This window comes from Schistocerca cancellata, chromosome 3, assembly GCF_023864275.1.
Source record: "Schistocerca cancellata isolate TAMUIC-IGC-003103 chromosome 3, iqSchCanc2.1, whole genome shotgun sequence".
Classification (NCBI taxonomy): domain Eukaryota; kingdom Metazoa; phylum Arthropoda; class Insecta; order Orthoptera; family Acrididae; genus Schistocerca; species Schistocerca cancellata.
Window position 1 is genome coordinate 266,477,292 of NC_064628.1, and position 19,861 is coordinate 266,497,152.

Here is a 19,861-nt window from a genome sequence, read left to right on the forward strand (position 1 = left end):
AGAAACAATGTCATAATCAACACAATTACTACTTTTTATTGAGCTGATACACTTTGTAGTCTCCTTTTTTTTAAAAAGAAATGTTTGTTGATGTTGTATGCAGTGTGTGTCAAAGTAAATCTAATGCATCTGTTTTATTTTGTGTATTGTTGGGTTCATTGTTTGCTGGCACTGTGCGAAACACTCACTGAATTTGCTGGTCAGAACTGTTTTCTGGAAAGTCATTTTCGTTTGGATTACTACATTTGTTTATTTCTTGTTTAACAATTCTTTTTCTTTTTATATTGGAGTGTGTTATTTTTTGAAGACAGTGCAGGTATTTTACTTTTTTAATAATATCCTTGATGATTTTATGATGCTGATCATAATACAGTTTCAGCTCTTGACTTACATTAAGTGGAGCTCTCTCTATCTAGCACTAGAGTTATCCATCCCTCACCTTTCTCCCACTAAATGTTTTAATAACCTTGTTGCTTTTAGGGGAAACAAAGACTGAAATTGTGCTCTTTCCAAATTGTGCCAAGACATGTCTCTAAACACAGTGACCAAGTCTTTTTTGTATCATTTTGTGATACAAGACCTTTCTTCTACACTCTGAATACAACTGATGTACATATTATATTTGATCACAGCAGGCACATAGACCATTAACTATTATTTTTACATATATCTCACTGAAGCAAGATGGGTGTAAAACAATTTGTAAACAACTCGTATGGTATTTTACTGTGGAAAATAATCCAAACCTGGTCATTTGATATCTCTAGGTGTCCTGGATCAGTAATACTGGCTTAAATTCAACATTGAAGCCTTCACAAACAATTACTCACCTGTTAATCCTGCATAATGTTACTAAAACTGTCTCTAGCTGACTTTAAAATGTTAAAGTATTTACTGCTGGTAAATTGTCAAACTATCTTTTGTGTTTCCTGGTCAAATTTGTGATCCAGCATTTAAAGAGCTGATAAGCACAATATTCACTAACCTGAATGACCAGGAACTTTACCTAATTTTTTGCACAAAGCCCTTCTCCCTTTCTTTACTGGTTCTGCAGTAGTGTGATATTAGCTTGCATCCAGCAAGATGCATCTATTCAATTTCGGTGATTCCCATGTGAAGTCCTAATAAGCTCAACACATCTGTTACCTTCCATTTGCCTTTTCAGTTTCTTGCATAGGTATTAGAAGTTCACCTCTTTTTATTAATGAGGCTTCTAGTGTTCAGTTTGTAGAGTTTTGTTTCATTAACTATTTTTTCAACTGCAACTAAATTTACTTTGCACATCTGTCTTTCAGATGATTTTACACTATACTGGGAACACATTAAAAATCACTGGCATAAGTGCTTTGAGCAGACTGGATGCATCTGGTAATTAGCTGTGCAAATAGCCACCTACCAGAAGTGTTCACATGGAAAGCATTATGGTGCTTGTGTACACTCTTCTCTCCAGAACAATTTTCTAAATTCTGCATAATCATCTTCCACAAAACAGTTCACCGAAGGTTTATCATACTGCTCAAAGAGTAAGACAATCTTTACACAGGTTTAAGGCAAATTGTCTGCAATTTGTCTGATGCAGAATGAAATTTTCACTCCGTAGTAGAGTGATGATATGAAACTTAAAATTATGTGTCAGATTGAGATTCGAACTCAGGACCTTTGCCTTTCGCAGACAAGTGTCCTGCCAACTGAGCTATTCAAACATGACTCATGCCCCATCCTCAAAGGTTCAATTCTGCCAGTATCTCGTCTCCTACCTAGCACTCCTGGAAGAAAGGATAATGTGAAGACATGGCTTAGCCGCAGCTTGGGGGATGTTTCCAGAATGAAATTTTCACTCTGTAGTGGAGTGTACACTGAAATAAAACTTCCTGGCAGTTTAAAACTATGTGCTAGACCGAATTCGAGTCTCAGTCCAGCAAATGGTAACTAAAGTTAATAGAGTCTAGTTTTTATGCTCAGAAACAGACAAAAATACAGAGACAGCAATATTTTAAGCAAAGGCAATGCAGTCAGATACACAGAGAATGAATAATTGTAATATGACAACCCTGGGGTTGCCGATGGCAGAGATAGTCTGGAACAGGGAAGTCAATGTGAAGAAATGTGAATGGTGCCGACTTTTAACAATAAGCACATCAGCACTTACGGTCCAGCACTAACTTATCATACTTTTAATATAGCTAGGCTACTGAAGGCTCATAGGACACTATGGTATTCTAAAATTATCCTTATAATCTTGATCAAGCTTATTTCAGACATGGGGATAGGTAAAAAGATGTGGTTTTGGCACTATGTTCACATTCACCTAAACTGATTTTCTGCTTTGTTTTATTTTTTGTTGTTTCTTTTTCATGTTAGTTATTGATGAAAATGGTCACCCCCAGCTCATAGCACGGTCTGTGTAATGGTTGACAGAGGGCAAATCTGATACCCAGATGCAACAGATCTTCTGGACACCTTACAGAAGCACACTATTGTCACATCCAACCATCTGACAGTGGTACATGAGGAATCCAGAAGTGCCATTAGGAGAAGAGGACGAGTTCCAGGCATCTGAGCATGAGTGATACGGATGTAGAACAGTTGCAACAGGAATTTATCTGGGGCCCAACCAAATCAATACGTCAAATGTCTCAACAGTTGCAGTAACCACCAACCATGGTGTACACGGTGCTCCACAAGAGGCACAAGCTTCATGCCCACAAAGTGCAGCTGCTGCATGTGCTTCAATCTGATGATAGGTCAAAGCACAATGCTTTGCAATTGAGATTCTAAGTCACATTGATGGTGACCCAGACTGTCTGAAAAATGTGATATTCATGAATGAAGCTTGCTTTCATGTGTCCCAGAAGGTAAACAGACACAATAAGAGCATCCATTGCTCTGAGAACCCCTACTTTAACATGGTAAAGCTATGGTGTGATCTGCTTCATGACTGTGTTGGGGAATTGATTTTTTTTTTGCAAAGGTTTATCTGAATATGTTGGAACAGTTTGCACTTCCACACATTGAGGAACTTCACCTCAATATAATGCTACAGCAGGACAGTGCCCCTCCTCACTCCTCACTCGACCTCCACCATTAGGAAGGCTTTGGACATTATATTTCCAGGATGCTGGATTAGCAGAGGAGGCCCTATTTCCTGGTCCCCAAAGCATCCAGACATAACCTCATCAGGCTGTTTACTTTGGGATTTAAAGAAAGCTGCTGTCTACCAGACCGTACTGAGGGATGTGCATGAACTGTGAGCTCACATCAAAGCAACAATTTCACATATTAATGAGGATACAACAGGCAGGACATGAGAAGAACTGGGATTCCTATCCCCGATGCTATTCAGTCTGTACACTGAGCAAGCAGTAAAGGAAACCAAAGAAAAACTTGGGGTAGAAATTAAAGTTCAGGGAGAAGAAATAAAAGCTCTGAGGTTTGCTGATGACATTGTAATCCTGTCAGAGACAGTAAAGGACTTGGAAGAGCAGTTAAATTGAACAGACAGTGTCTTGGAAGGAGGATATAAGATGACCATCAATAAAAGCATGACAAGGATAATGGAATACAATCAAATTATATCACACAGTTCTGAAGGAATTAGATTAGAAAATGAGACACTCAAAGTAGTTGATGAGTATTGCTATTTGGGCAGTAAAATAACTGGTGATGGCCAACATAAAAAAGTGTTTCTGAAGAAGAAAAATTTGTTAACATAGAATATACACTCCTGGAAATGGAAAAAAGAACACATTGACACCGGTGTGTCAGACCCACCATACTTGCTCCGGACACTGCGAGAGGGCTGTACAAGCAATGATCACTCGCACGGCACAGCGGACACACCAGGAACCGCGGTGTTGGCCGTCGAATGGCGCTAGCTGCGCAGCATTTGTGCACCGCCGCCGTCAGTGTCAGCCAGTTTGCCGTGGCATATGGAGCTCCATCTACATCTACATCTACATCTACATTTATACTCCGCAAGCCACCCAACGGTGTGTGGCGGAGGGCACTTTACGTGCCACTGTCATTACCTCCCTTTCCTGTTCCAGTCGCGTATGGTTCGCGGGAAGAACGACTGTCTGAAAGCCTCTGTGCGCGCTCTAATCTCTCTAATTTTACATTCGTGATCTCCTCGGGAGGTATAAGTAGGGGGAAGCAATATATTCGATACCTCATCCAGAAACGCACCCTCTCGAAACCTGGCGAGCAAGCTACACCGCGAAGCAGAGCGCCTCTCTTGCAGAGTCCGCCACTTGAGTTTGTTAAACATCTCCGTAACGCTATCACGGTTACCAAATAACCCTGTGATGAAACGCGCCGCTCTTCTTTGAATCTTCTCTATCTCCTCCGTCAACCCGATCTGGTACGGATCCCACACTGATGAGCAATACTCAAGTATAGGTCGAACGAGTGTTTTGTAAGCCACCTCCTTTGTTGATGGACTACATTTTCTAAGGACTCTCCCAATGAATCTCAACCTGGTACCCGCCTTACCAACAATTAATTTTATATGATCATTCCACTTCAAATCGTTCCGCACGCATACTCCCAGATATTTTACAGAAGTAACTGCTACCAGTGTTTGTTCCGCTATCATATAATCATACAATACAGGATCCTTCTTTCTATGTATTCGCAATACATTACATTTGTCTATGTTAAGGGTTAGTTGCCACTCCCTGCACCAAGTGCCTATCCGCTGCAGATCTTCCTGCATTTCGCTACAATTTTCTAATGCTGCAACTTCTCTGTATACTACAGCATCATCCGCGAAAAGCCGCATGGAACTTCCGACACTATCTACTAGGTCATTTATATATATTGTGAAAAGCAATGGTCCCATAACACTCCCCTGTGGCACACCAGAGGTTACTTTAACGTCTGTAGATGTCTCTCTGTTGATAACAACATGCTGCGTTCTGTTTGCTAAAAACTCTTCAATCCACCCACACAGCTGGTCTGATATTCCGTAGGCTCTTACTTTGTTTATCAGGCGACAGTGCGGAACTGTATCGAAGGCCTTCCGGAAGTCAAGAAAAATAGCATCTACCTGGGAGCCTGTATCTAATATTTTCTGGGTCTCATGAACAAATAAAGCGAGTTGGGTCTCACATGATCGCTGTTTCCGGAATCCATGTTGATTCCTACATAGTAGATTCTGAGTTTCCAAAAACGACATGATATTCGAGCAAAAAACATGTTCTAAAATTCTACAACAGATCGACGTCAGAGATATAGGTCTATAGTTTTGCGCATCTGCTCGACGACCCTTCTTGAAGACTGGGACTACCTGTGCTCTTTTCCAATCATTTGGAACCTTCCGTTCCTCTAGAGACTTGCGGTACACGGCTGTTAGAAGGGGGGCAAGTTCTTTCGCGTACTCTATGTAGAATCGAATTGGTATCCCGTCAGTGCTCCATCGCAGTCTTTAACACTGGTAGCATGCCGCGACAGCGTGGACGTGAACCGTATGTGCAGTTGACGGACTTTGAGCGAGGGCGTATAGTGGGCATGCGGGAGGCCGGGTGGACGTACCGCCGAATTGCTCAACACGTGAGGCGTGACGTCTCCACAGTACATCGATGTTGTCGCCAGTGGTCGGCAGAAGGTGCACGTGCCCGTCGACCTGGGACCGGACCGCAGTGACGCACGGATGCACGCCAAAACCTTAGGATCCTACGCAGTGCCGTAGGGGACCGCACCGCCACTTCCCAGCAAATTAGGGACACTGTTGCTCCTGGGGTATCGGCGAGGACCATTCGCAACCGTCTCCATGAAGCTGGGCTACGGTCCCGCACACCGTTAGGCCGTCTTCTGCTCACGCCCCAACATCGTGCAGCCCGCCTCCAGTGGTGTCGCGACAGGCGTGAATGAAGGGACGAATGGAGACGTGTCGTCTTCAGCGATGAGAGTCGCTTCTGCCTTGGTGCCAATGATGGTCGTATGCGTGTTTGGAGCCGTGCAGGTGAGCGCCACAATCAGGACTGCATACGACCGAGGCACACAGGGCCAACACCCGGCATCATGGTGTGGGGAGCGATCTCTTACACTGGCCGTACACCACTGGTGATCGTCGAGGGGACACTGAATAGTGCACGGTACATCCAAACCGTCATCGAACCCATCGTTCTACCATTCCTAGACCGGCAAGGGAACTTGCTGTTCCAACAGGACAATGCACGTCCGCATGTATCCCGTGCCACCCAACGTGCTCTAGAAGGTGTAAGTCAACTACCCTGGCCAGCAAGATCTCCGGATCTGTCCCCCATTGAGCATGTTTGGGACTGGATGAAGCGTCATCTCACGCGGTCTGCACGTCCAGCACGAACGCTGGTCCAACTGAGGCGCCAGGTGGAAATGGCATGGCAAGCCGTTCCACAGGACTACATCCAGCATCTCTACGATCGTCTCCATGGGAGAATAGCAGCCTGCATTGCTGCGAAAGGTGGATATACACTGTACTAGTGCCGACATTGTGCATGCTCTGTTGCCTGTGTCTATGTGCCTGTGGTTCTGTCAGTGTGATCATGTGATGTATCTGACCCCAGGAATGTGTCAATAAAGTTTCCCCTTCCTGGGACAATGAATTCACGGTGTTCTTATTTCAATTTCCAGGAATGTAGATTTAAGTGGTAGGACGTCTTTTGTAAAGGCATTTGTCTGCAGTGTAGCCACACATGGAAGTGAAACGTGGATGAGAAACAGTTTAGACAAGTAGAGAATAGAGGCTTTTGTAGTGTGGTGCTACAGAAGAATGCTGAATGAATAGAAATAATGAGAAAAGAAATTTGTGGCACAACCTGACAAGAAGAAGGGATCAGTTGATAGGACACATGCTGAGTCATTAAGGGATCTCGAATTTAGTACTGGAGTGAGGTGTGTGGGGGAGGGGGGGGGGAGACAATTAAAAATCATACAGGGAGACCAAGAGATGAATACTGTAAGCAGATTCATAAGGATGTAGGTTGTAGCAGTTATTTGGAGGTGAAGAGGCTTGCACAGGCTAGAGTAGCACGGCAAGCAGCATCACATCAGTCTTTGGACCAACGGTCATAACAACACCATACTAATTTATGCAGATTACCAATTAATAATAAGATGATTGCATATGCAACCTGAGATGCCACCCCATAATGTCAATATTAATTCTTGAACAAAAATGTTTGATGACCACTGATTAATGCCAACATGGAATTGTTTCTACCACCAAATCATTCATTGAAACCCACAGACAAATGAAATGTAGCCTAGTAACAAATCTATAACTACAAAAGGTACTCAGAATAAAAGTCCAATAGGTGCAGAAAGAAATCTACCAAAACTACTCCCAGAAAGAGCACAAAATTTGTGTCACAAATTTCTTTTCTCATCAGTTTTACATATGCTGGTGGTCCTCTTGGTGTTATTTAAAAAAAATATTGCTTAGAAGTCAGTGGTAATGCAGACTGAAAACTATTTGGTGCTTTTTGGGGGAGAAAATGACATTTACATAAGAACAGGACCATGGCAGTAGGGAATCTTTTTTTTATTTTTATTTTTATTTATTTATTTTTAAACCTTTGTGATTTGTATTGTACCAATGCAACAGATCATAGTGAATGCAAATGATATGATCTTCCTTGATGGCCCTGTATAACCACAGAAATTACAGAATCTGAGAGTTATCTGGAAAGAATCTGTAGAAAATATAAAAATGTAACATTTATAGATGCAATTGGCCTAAACTGGGAACACCATTAAACACATTGCCTCCATATGAACTGTAGAGGCAAGAAATAGATAATGCTAAATATAGTTCACCATCAGCCATGTCATCCTCAGTCATCTGAGATCCCTTAAATAATAAAATACATAGCTGTTCCACTGAAAATGGAAGTCTGATTTGAACCATTAATGGTCACAAGTTAAACCATTTAAAAGGCAAATTAAACTTAATAAACTGGAATAAATTAATCCTGCAGGATATGAAAGCAAACAAGTCTGCAGCCAAATTGTTAAAGATTCTAATGAAATCTGTTCTTCATATCACTAGTATCATTGCAAGCAGAGCATCCTATTAAACCCAAAAGACTATGCAGCTAGTATAAAAATGGTAACAAATTCAGCCAAATGCACTCAGCAAAAGGGCATTATAAATCAGAAATCCAGTTACTTAAATGTAAAGTAAATGGTGAACACATTCTTAATGCACAAAACAAATGTAAGCTTGGATGGGAGGTCAATAAAACAGAAATAAACTCTGAAATGAAAGCCAGTGCTTTTCTGAAGCAACCAGATATATTAAACACACTTTTTGGCAAACCCTTCTCAGCCATCAAGTTAGAGAAAGATTTGAGCAAAGCTGAAGCACTACTGTCAACTATTGGTAATAATACAAATAATCAACAAAGCACCACCAGACAATTACTCATCCATCTCATTTATCCCAGTAATAGCAAAGATAATCAAGTACTGTATGCAACAAAAGATTGTCCAGGATGTTCAATGCAATAAATAACTCTGTTCGGCACAATAGGGATTCAAGCCTGGCAACTCTACTGTTAAAGCAGCTGAAAGCATTACGGTGAAAGTATATAACAATTATTTATGCCACACTACTTGATGTAAGTATAGCCTTTGAGACACTCTGATTTGAAATACTGACTAAAAAGTTATATTAGTATGGAAAAAGAGAGAATGCTCTTGACTTTATGCAGTCCTACCTCAGTGACAGGCAGCAGCTTATGTGTTCAGAGAATCAAAACTCAGATTGTCTACCAGCCTTAACAGAAGTATCTCACGGCTCAGTTCTTCAACACTATTTTATTTATTATATATATAAATCATCTGTCCTTAGTATTGCCTTGTGAAACTGTGCTCTATGTAGATAGTGCTACACTAGTTGTACAGGAGAGCAACCTGGATTGTCTACAGCTTAATGTAGCAACAACAAAAGACATATGCAGCACATGATTTAAGGCAAATTATACAAAAACTGAAGAATATTGTTCTATTGAAATGCACTGAAACAGGACAATACTTCAGCAAAACTTCTTAGTTTTCATATTGACTAAAGACTTGCATAACATACTCATACATACAAACTATGTAACAGACTCTACTCTATTGCACAAATTGAGAAGTTGCATCAGCAAAATGTTCTTATTATATGTATACTTTACCTTCTTCCATTCACATCTGACATATAAAATTTTATCACAGAAAAATTCCAGTGATGCAAAAATAATATTTAAATGGTAGAAAAAGGATGTTACATGCACCATCAGAATCTTGTAGAAATTACTTTAAGGAATTTAATATGATGACAGTACCAAGTATAAATATTTGCAGTAGCCTGATCTATTTTAAGGAAAATATAAATCTATTTAATCTAATAAGCTCAGTACATCAACATAACACAATAAATTTACATACAACTGCCATGCCATATACCATTTAGCAAAGATTCATGACCATTATAAACATCTTGGCATCGTGCTTTTTTAACATAGTCCTAAAAACTGGTCATACAGTGCATGAGAGTAAATTTCAAAGTAAAACTGAAAAATGGATTAAAAGTTAAGAATATCACACAGTGAAAGACTGTCATGAAAGTATACTTTATTATGATAAGCTATTTACAATAACAAAATGCAGTACTGTGCAATACACATAGTTAAATATATCAATATATAAAATCAGATGTAATGTTTAATATATAGTGTGCAAACATAATGTATTATGTAACTGTGTTAACTGATTATTGTAAATATATTTATGTAATGTGTAAAGTCTAATGTAGACGTGGAAAATATATAATCTGTAAAATTTGACAACAGCAATTAAACAGAAAATCCACAAAGGTGAATAAATCTATTCTATTGTATTCTATTCTAAACTGTTGCCTGCACTCCTACTTTAAAACTTTCATTACATAACATCCATTTAATATGAATTATATCCAACAAAAATACCTTCTTGGTATTATTAACATTTTCAGCCTCACCCTACATTTTTATGTTCTGTATTGTTAGGCTGCTAATAAACTTGTTGGGATGCATGTATGCTTCTGTGTGCTATTAAGTAAGCACTGAAGCTATTAGAGTTAGGTAGACTGAAGCTATCAGATTTGTAGCACTTCCTAGGTTTTATCACTGATTTGGGAGGCTTTATGACATAGCCCTAATGTTACTACCGCAAACTGAAGCTCACAATTCTGCTAATTCCTCTTGTGCTTTAGCCAAATACACTCAAATTTTCACAATTGCAGGAAGCAAAACTACAATTTTACAAGGCAGAATGTTATGACTACTTTGCAAAATATTGTTAATGAACATATCTAAATAATAATAATACGAAACATAAAATAAAGGTATTTTTGTTATTTCCAATTGTTACTCAATCTCAATAATAATAACATGTAACATATAAATATACACTCTTCATTCAAATAATTAAAATAATTTCCTATTTCATATTTTATTCTCCTTAACAATTGCTTCTATACCACAGAGAAATATTTGAACAGAAATCATTATTCTAATTTATATTCAAGTATTCCTCTGTGATAAACAAGGAATTGTAAAGGTGAATAAAATAGAAATTATTTTAATTATTTGAATGAATAGTGTATATTTGAGAGTTACGGGACCTAAAGGTCATAGTAGTTTCTATTTACAGAGTATCAGAGACAGCTACAACTGAAGCTTTTCTCACCAAATTTCAGAGCCTGCTTAATACCTCAATAATTAAAAAAGGAAAAACATTTTAATATCTGATGACTGTAATATTAATACCATAGCTGAAAGTAATGACACATAAACAACACTGACATAATAAATAACTTTAGCTTCAATGTATACTTCATGCAAGCCACTACAATAAATATAGTGTCAGCGAACTGCACTGATAATATTTTAACACATTTTGTGTTTGAAGATATTTACAAATTTTGCTTAGATTTAGGAATCTCTGACCCCTTCTGGATTATCCACTGAACTAGCAAGAATAAACAGCATGATTTCAAGTTATGGAAGCTGTATAAAAGGAATTCTGATGAAAACAATTCAGTAAAGTGATATTGAATGGCCTTTTGACTGCTGTATTTCAAGTAGTAGTAACTTTGAGAATTTTCAAGTAGCTTTCTCGAGATGTTTAATGAATGTTTTCCAGTTAAAAACACGTGTAAACAAATGACTGGTAAATGTAAGTGGATGACACAAGGTATGCAAATTTCTAGTGTCAGGAAGAGGCAACTCCACAACTAACTGAAATATGATAAAACTGTCATTTTACTGAGTATGTTAGATATTATAATTTTTTTAAAAAAGGTGTGAAGACAGCCACAAAAATGCCAAACTATAAGTTGATTTTACAACCTAAAAGTAAGACAAAGACTGTACTGTCTGCTGCCAAATCACAATTCAGCATTGGAGTTAGTAGCCATGAAATATCTATGATTAATGTAGGTGATTGCCTTACTATAAACCCAACTCCAATATCAAAGTATTTAATTAGATTCCTCAAAAATATGGCTAGGTCAGATGTTGACATAGTAGGGTACGAGAGTGAAGTAAATCCCGTTGGACACAATCCAGAAGCTGAGTATGTAACAGATTTTCAAAAACACTCAATAAAGGACGTGGAAAATGTTATATCATCAAAAAGTAATAATTCTGTTGGATGGAATGGGATACATGCTGAATTTGGAACAAAGCAGGTGGATTCCTTCAAGCTGTTCCATTTTCTCTTCCTCCATCCCCAAACTATTATTATTGTTATTATTATTATTTTATTACTACTGTTATTAATTTTGTGTGTATGCGTAAATTCTGAGACATCTTCAATTTTGTCATTAATATAACATGTGCACAGAACCTAAAACTCTCAAATACTGACTCAGGGCTTCATTATCTATTACATTCCTTTTGTTATCAGGAATAGAATGAGACAGTAGTTAGTTCACCTAAAAACTGTACTAATTACTAAAATCTATAATTTTGAATTTCATTACCATTGTTCATGTGTAAACATATTACCTCATTACTGACATCCTGATAAAGAAGATGAAAAACTTATAGAAAAAATAAAGTATTAGGCAGCTAATAATGAAAATATGTTAGCGACACTTGCACTCATTTAATTCCAGAGTAACTAACACCCATAGTTAAAACATTGTTGTTGTTGTTGTTGTTGTTGTGGTCTTCAGCCCAGAGACTGGTTTGATGCAGCTCTCCATGCTACTCGATCCTGTGCAAGCTTCATCATTTCCAAGTACCTACTGCAACCTACATCCTTCTGAATCTGTTTAGTGTATTCATCTCTTGGTCTCCCTCTATGATTTTTACTCTCCGCATTGCCCTCCAATACTAAATTGATGATCCCTTGATGCCTCAGAACATGTCCTATCAACTGATCCATTCTTCTAGTCAAGTTGTGCCACAAATTTCTCTTCTCCCCAATTCTATTCAGTACCTCCTCCTTATTTAGGTAATCTACCCATCTAATCTTCAGCAGTCTTCTGTAGCACCACATTTCAAAAGCTGCTATTCTCTTCTTGTCTAAACTATTTATCGTCCATGTTTCACTTCCATACAGGGCTACACTCCATACAAACACTTTCAGAAAAGACATCCTGACACTTAAATCTACACTTGATGTTAACAAATTTCTCTTCTTCAGAAACGCTTTCCTTGCCATTGCCAGTCTACATTTTATATCCTCTCTACTTCAACCATCAGCATCAACAGACAAGAAAACTAGCTATGCTCAGCCAGACTATATTACGTTAGAACAAGGAGTTTGAAACTATCTCAGTTATGTTGCTAAGTTTTTTGCTAATGAAGGTGTCTTCCTGTTCAGGTGTATTTTTGCTTCTGGTGAAGGTATATTTAGATATACCAAAACTGTGGTCAAGGATTTCAACAAATCTTTATCTTGCAACTTTTTGGCTGTTACCATTTACCGTGGACATTCCATTATACTAGTTTTGATTTTCTTGATGTTCATCTTATATCCTCCTTTCAAGACACTATCCATTCCATTCTTACAGGTCCTTTGCTGCCTCTGACAGAATTACAATGTCATCGGCAAACCTCAAAGTCTTTAGTTCTTCTCCATGGATTTTAATTCCTATTCCAAATTTTTCTTTTGTTTCCTTTACTGCTTGCTCAATACACAGATTGAATAACATCAGAAATAGGCTGCAACCCTGTCTCACTTCCCAATCACTGCTTCTCTTTCATGCCCCTCAACTTGTATAACTGCCGTCTGGTGTCTGTACAAATTGTAAATAGCCTTTCGCTCCCTGTATTTCACCCCTACTACCTTCAGAATTTGAAAGAGAGTATTCCAGTCAACATTGTCAAAAGCTTTCTCTAAGTCTACAAATGATAGAAATGTAGGGTTGCCATTCCTTGACCTACCTCCTAAGATAAGTCACACGGTCAGTACTGCTTCCTTTCTACGGAATTCAAACTGAACCTTTCTGAGGTCGGCTTCTACCAGTTTTTCCATTCGTCTGTAAAGAATTTGTGTTAGTACTGTGCAGCCATGACTTACTAAACTGATAGTTCAGTAATTATCATACCTGTCAATAACTGCTTTCTTTGGGGTTTGAATTATTATATTCTTCTTGAAGTCTGAAGGTATTTCGCCTGTCTCATACATCTTGCTCACCAGATGGAAGTGTTTGTCATGGCTGGCTCTCCCAAGGCTATCAGTAGTTCCAATGGAACGTTGTCTACTCATGTGGCCTTGTTTTGAGTTAGGTCTTTCAGTGCTCTGTCCAACTCTTCGTGTAATATCATATCTCCCAGTTCATCTTCATCTACACCCTCTTCCATTTCCATAATATTGCCCTCAAGTACATTACACTTGTATAAATCCTCTATATGTTTCTCCACCTTTCTGCTTTCCCTTCTTTGCTTAGAACTGGTTTTCCATCTGAGCTCTTGATATTCATACAGGTGGTTCTCTTTTCTCCAAAGGTCTCCTTAATTTTCCTGTAGGCAGTATCTACCTTACCCCTAGTGATATATGCCTCTACACCCTTACATTTGTGCACTAGCCATCCCCACCGAGCCATTTTGCACTTCCTGTTGATCTCATTTTTGAGACGTTACTGAAATAGAATTCCATATCTAGGCAAACTATGCAGCATAATTCAACAGAAATTATTACTGTATCTGAAAGTCCATGTTAAAATGAATCTCCTCAACTACTCATAAACATAAATCAAAGAGACAACTTCAGTTTTAATTACTGTCAATTTATGTTGAAAGCCATTTTTGTTCAGATGAAGTTCAGTTTGCAATGAGTTATGAAATGAGCCAGATCTGTGTCCAAAAATACAGAATAATATACTGCATATGATACAGTACAAATTACAAGTCAGAAATGTGGCACAAGCTATCTACGAGAGTCATTCAATAATTAAAGAGACAAATTGGTCTGGGGAAAAAACTGTTAGTAGGTCAAGTTCAGTACTTTTATGGCTTTTAGTTGGCATCACTGGGATGAGCCCTGATCAGCTGATGTATCAACATTGTTTTGTTTATAATATCAAAAATATATTTCAAGATGGCGAGTCCGCTTGAAACATCCATTTTAGTTGAACAATGCTCTGTTATTCATTTTTTACTTTCTGAAGGCGAGAAACCAATGAATGTATACTGTATAATGTCTAAAGTTTATGGTGAGGGTTGTATGAATCATCCAAATTTTTACAAGTGGATAGAGCAGTTCAAAAACGGCTGCGACTCAATGACTGACGAACACCATTCTGGCTGACCAGTTGCAGTTTCAGCTCCCTCACTTGAAACTCTAATTGATAACATTATTCGTGCCAACTGCCATGTGACTATGGAAATGATAGTTGATGAAGTTCAAGTTAGTACTGGTACAGTTCACAACATCATCTGTAACATGCTGAAAAACTGCAAAACTTGTGCAAGATGGGTCCTGACAGAGTTGATGTGGCTACACAAGGAAACAAGGTTGAGAGTGTGCACATAGCTAAACGAATGTTATGAAAGAGAAGGTGAGCACTTCCTCAACAAAATTTTAGCTTGTGATAAAACTTGGGTTGACAATTATGAGCCAGAATCAAAAAGACAAAGCATGGAGTGGAAGCACACCACCTCACCTGTCAAGAAAAAATTCAAAACCCGAGCATCAGCACGAAAAGTCATGTTGAGGGTGTTTTGGGATGCTGAAGGTTCAGTTTTTTGTGATTATCTCGAAGAGCAGCATACAATGAACAGCCAGTACTACTCGGATTTGCTTTTAAAAAAGATGAAGCGAGTCATGAGATAGAGACATCATGGACCTCAGAGGAGAGGTGTGATTCTCCAGCGAGACAATGCACATCCTCATATTGCTCAAGTAACCCGAGAAACCATCAACAAAATGGGCTGAAAAGTACTACCTCATCCCCCTTACAGTCCCGATTTAGCACCTAGTGATTTCCATTTGTTTGGTGCAATGAAGGAGGCATTACATGGGAAGAGGTTCCAGACAACGAGGATGTGAAAAAGTTTGTGGGAAATTGGTTCAAACATCAAGATAAAGTGTTCTTTGCAGCTGGAATAAAAAAGCTTGTAACCTATTGGAACAAGTGCATAAATGTTTAAGGGGATTATGTTGAAAAGTAGAAAAAGTATTGTTTTTTTTAAAATAAATGGTTTTTTTCTCCAGACCAAATTGTCTCTCTAATTATTGAATGACCCTCGTAAATTTCATGTCTGGAAGTTAATTCAGTCACTCAGTCATTATTTCCTAATGACTGACTATTAACTTGTAATTATTCCCATGGACTATGTCAAACTTCAATAATGATTATCACTCACTATGACAACAGAGCTAGGCTAAGAAAAGTGTTACTTACTATGCATATCACTCTCTTGCTAATACTGACTATTAAATTTGAGAGACAGTGACTGTGCTAATTATTTGTTCACCAAACTTGAATTTTTATGAATATTTGCATTAGTATTAGGTTATTGCACTTGAACAATCATATTATAGAACATAAACTGACTGTAGTATGTGGCTATTTGTTTTATCTGTCACATAATTAAAGTAAAGGAGACACAAACTGGTGATAAACAGTAGCTCATTCAGTGTTAAAATTCTAGTAAAGTGTTTGAACTGCAAATTTCTGGAGTAGCCTTCATTATTAGTAATATATTGGCTCCCCATCAACTTTTCAGCCAATTTTGACAGAGGCGCTGCTACTGAAAGCAAATTTGTACAGGAAATGGAAAGGTTATAAAGTGATTAAAGCACTGTACCACATAATAGCACATCCTTTAACACAAATTATCAACCAATCTTTTGAACAAGGATGTTTTCCTGATATGTTTAAGCATGCCGAAATCACATCTCTGCTCAAGAATGGGTCAAGTGAAGACTTGGGAAACCATCACCCTATTTCTATTCTTCCAACCCTGTCAAAAGTGCTAGAGAAAGTAAGCGCAAACCAGATACAAAATTTTATTGTAAAAAATGGTACATTATGAGTAACCAATTTGGATTCCAGCAAGGAAAAATCACTCTGGATGCACTGGATAACTTTAGTGAGAAGATATGAAAGCATTGGCTCAGAGGAGTAAAGTTACAGGCATGTCATCTTACAAAACCTTTGATTCTGCAAACCATGCCTTGCTTATCTACAAATTACATAAATGTGGGATTAAGGGCAATGCTCTGAAATGGCTTACACCATACCTGCATAACAGAAAACAAAGGGTAATTATCACATGAATTGCAAAGAATTATTATTCTAAATGGAGTACAGGGTTGCAAGGTATGACCTATGTCCCATTTTATGGCCAATCCTGTTCCTATTCTACGTATATGACTTATCCATAAATATAAATTCCCCATCAGTTCTGAATACAAATGATACTTCGGTTTTAACTGAAGATTACAATGCAGAAAAAATTCTGAGTTGTATCATGAGCGAACTTCATATCCTAAAAACAGTTCCAGCCAAATAGGTTGAAACTGAATATTGAAAAAAGCCATAAGGTACCTATCAAAACCAAGCATTCCAAATGAATGGTACTTAAAATATAACTTAACAATTAACTTATGAAAGAAGGTGATGTGATCAAATTCCTTAGACTAAATGAGGACACAAACTTAAGCTGGAATACAAATATTGACTTCCCATCAAATTAATTAAGCAGTTTTATTGACATGAGTACACGAAAAATAACACATCATTGTTATTTTGAGTTCGTTATTAGGTATGGCACAATTTTCTGGGATGTTCAAATAGTGTGCCACGAATATAGAAGCTGCAGAAGAAAATTGTCAGATATATGTGTACTGCACAGCAAAGAGAATTTTGTCGGCCATAATTTTGCAAACTACAAAGCGGAACCGTTCCCTCCATATACATTTATGAAATTGTATTCTTCCTTCACAGCAGCCAAAAATTATTTGAAGCAGATCATTTTAACCATACATACAATACGAGAAATAAAAAGAATTTTATGCTACCCACACATAAACAGAGATTCTAAAAAATAAGGCTACAGCAGATTCTGTGGAGAAATGGTAGGATAATCATAAAGGATGAAATGATAATCTGAGCAGCAGGGAGGGGGGTGCTTAGTTTTAAGATTTATTAATTATATATATGTAACAAATTTTATTACTGTTATGATGCTGTTACTAAGATTGGTTGTTCAACGTTTATTGTGAAATTTTAGCACAATTTTGACATGTCTCCTGTACCTAAATAAAATTATTTACATTATGTACATTATGAGACTAATAAACCACAATTAACAATTCAGAGACAACTTTAATCTACATTTGAAAATACATCTAGTATCTGTCAGACATATTATTTCTTTGGGTAGATTATCACAAGAGTTTTATAGCTGTATATTGCACTTCTTTCTGTGCCAAAATTAGATTCAGTAGAGAGAAATGCATATAATTTCTGCTTCTAGTACTATATTGGTAAACACCTCTATCACTCTCAAACTACAATGGATTGTTCATAACAAAGTCCACATGTTTTTGTAAAAAAAAAAGAACAGTTTTTTCTTTACCTATCATAGTTCTAAGATGTGCCTAAATTACAACACATGTAACTGAGGTAATTCTTGGATTAGACAACACAGAGGCCATTTAAGACATTAAACAATGGAAACTACTTCCGGTCATAAAATAAAGTCAATCATACAACAGAAATTCATAATAAATTAAATGAGCCAGAAACATGGGTTCATCAGAATTACCTTCACAGTGTTCTTATGTCAGAAGCAATACTGACAACTGACAGTTTGGTTCCCCTCTGAATTTATTTTTTATGAGAGTACCTTCATTTCACATGCAATCTGACTATAAATCTGTTTCAAAGCCCTTTCTTATTGACAAACGATTCAGATAAATGGATTATATCACAATAAAATTTACATTATATGCTAATATGAAACCATTTTCCGAGAGAAGAAAATGCATCCACTTACTGAAGCTGCTGCATGTAAATAACAGAGGAACAGTACATAACTTTGTTCAAAAGTTTTGTGTAAATAGCTATAGTATTTCCAATTATGGGTGCAAGATATATATTTACAAATATGAATGATTTAAAAAATGCTAACTGCTGCATTGATTTAGACACATTTAGGAGCACAAATGGCAACTCAATAACCCCCACCCCCCAATAAAAAAATATTAACTTAGCATTAAGACACAAAACTTAACAATTACCTCTCATCGCTCTTGTAAATACAATCAAATATTGATAGAGCTTGTGTCTTGTACATATTACAGTGGTTGATTTCGCATTATGCTGTCCAAACATCCTAAGTCACAACTAGATAGGAGAAACATTAACATTAAACTCAAACTTGGTTTTTCGCTTGAGATTAAAAGTGAATAACAGTTTTTTCATTGCTTTAAACACAAAGATGTCCATTAACATTAAAACAGCACATACAAACTTTTACACAATACCTCTGAGTTAATAAATTTTCTGTAATTAAAGTATGAATTTTTAAAAGCATGTCTGTATTTTGGTTATCATAAAATATTAAGTAAAACTATATTCTTAGCAGTCAGTACATAAAAAGGTAGAGTAATCTGCCAAAAGGTAAGAAGGTAGAGTGGCATTAAACAGCATTTAAATTCACTGCATGCAAACTTATTTCTTTTGGGAAAATAATAAACTCAAGAGATAGTAGTCTGACAAGTAAAGTAACCAAAGATAGAGGAATATTACAAAATATTTATTGAACAGATACAAACTGAGTGATTAAGGAAAATGAACATCTGCCAGTCACTACTTCACAAGTCATTTAACTGCATTCTTACCACAGGTCACAATTAAAAATAGTTTATTTTGTAATTTTAAAATAAACAAAAACATTCTCATTGTCCCTGATACATTTTGCTTTTCCAGCTACTGCAAAATGTGAAAGACAGCAGCAGTTTTACTCACCCTTCGAATAGATAGGGAACAGTGCTGCCTGCAGCTGTTTAACAAGAGCTCCTGAGTCCATAGTCTGACAGTCTGAGAAGTAGCTGGGCCCGCCTGTGGGGCCCTCCGACTCCCCCACCTCACACTCACACTCATTTCCCCTCCCTGGCTGAAAAGTGTGACTCATTGTTGCTAGGGGAGTCGGGTTCTACACATCATTGCTCACAGTGCTGTGGCAACTGACCTGTGGCTGCATGCAGCTGCTTATGTAGAAAATAATGAAAGACTGCTTACAGTAAATGCAGTGCCATATGTATCCTCATCTTAAAGGGTAGTACTAGACTCAGGTACTACTCCATGCATAGTCTGAAGTAGAGATTTCAAATGAAAGAATAAGTTAAACAAAAAAGTGAATATAATAAAGAAATATTGTACTTCACTTTC

General features: G+C 37.5%; 1 protein-coding gene across 1 annotated transcript in view; it reads right to left on the reverse strand.

The window, feature by feature from the left end:
- LOC126174922 (cytosolic carboxypeptidase Nna1-like) overlaps positions 1–19,499 on the reverse strand; it is a 551,652-nt gene extending 532,153 nt beyond the window's left edge. Inside the window, exon 1 of the mRNA XM_049921363.1 lies at positions 19,439–19,499. Coding sequence (XP_049777320.1) covers positions 19,439–19,499 — 61 coding nt within the window. The remainder of the gene's footprint in view (positions 1–19,438) is intronic.
- Positions 19,500–19,861: the final 362 nt, after the last annotated feature.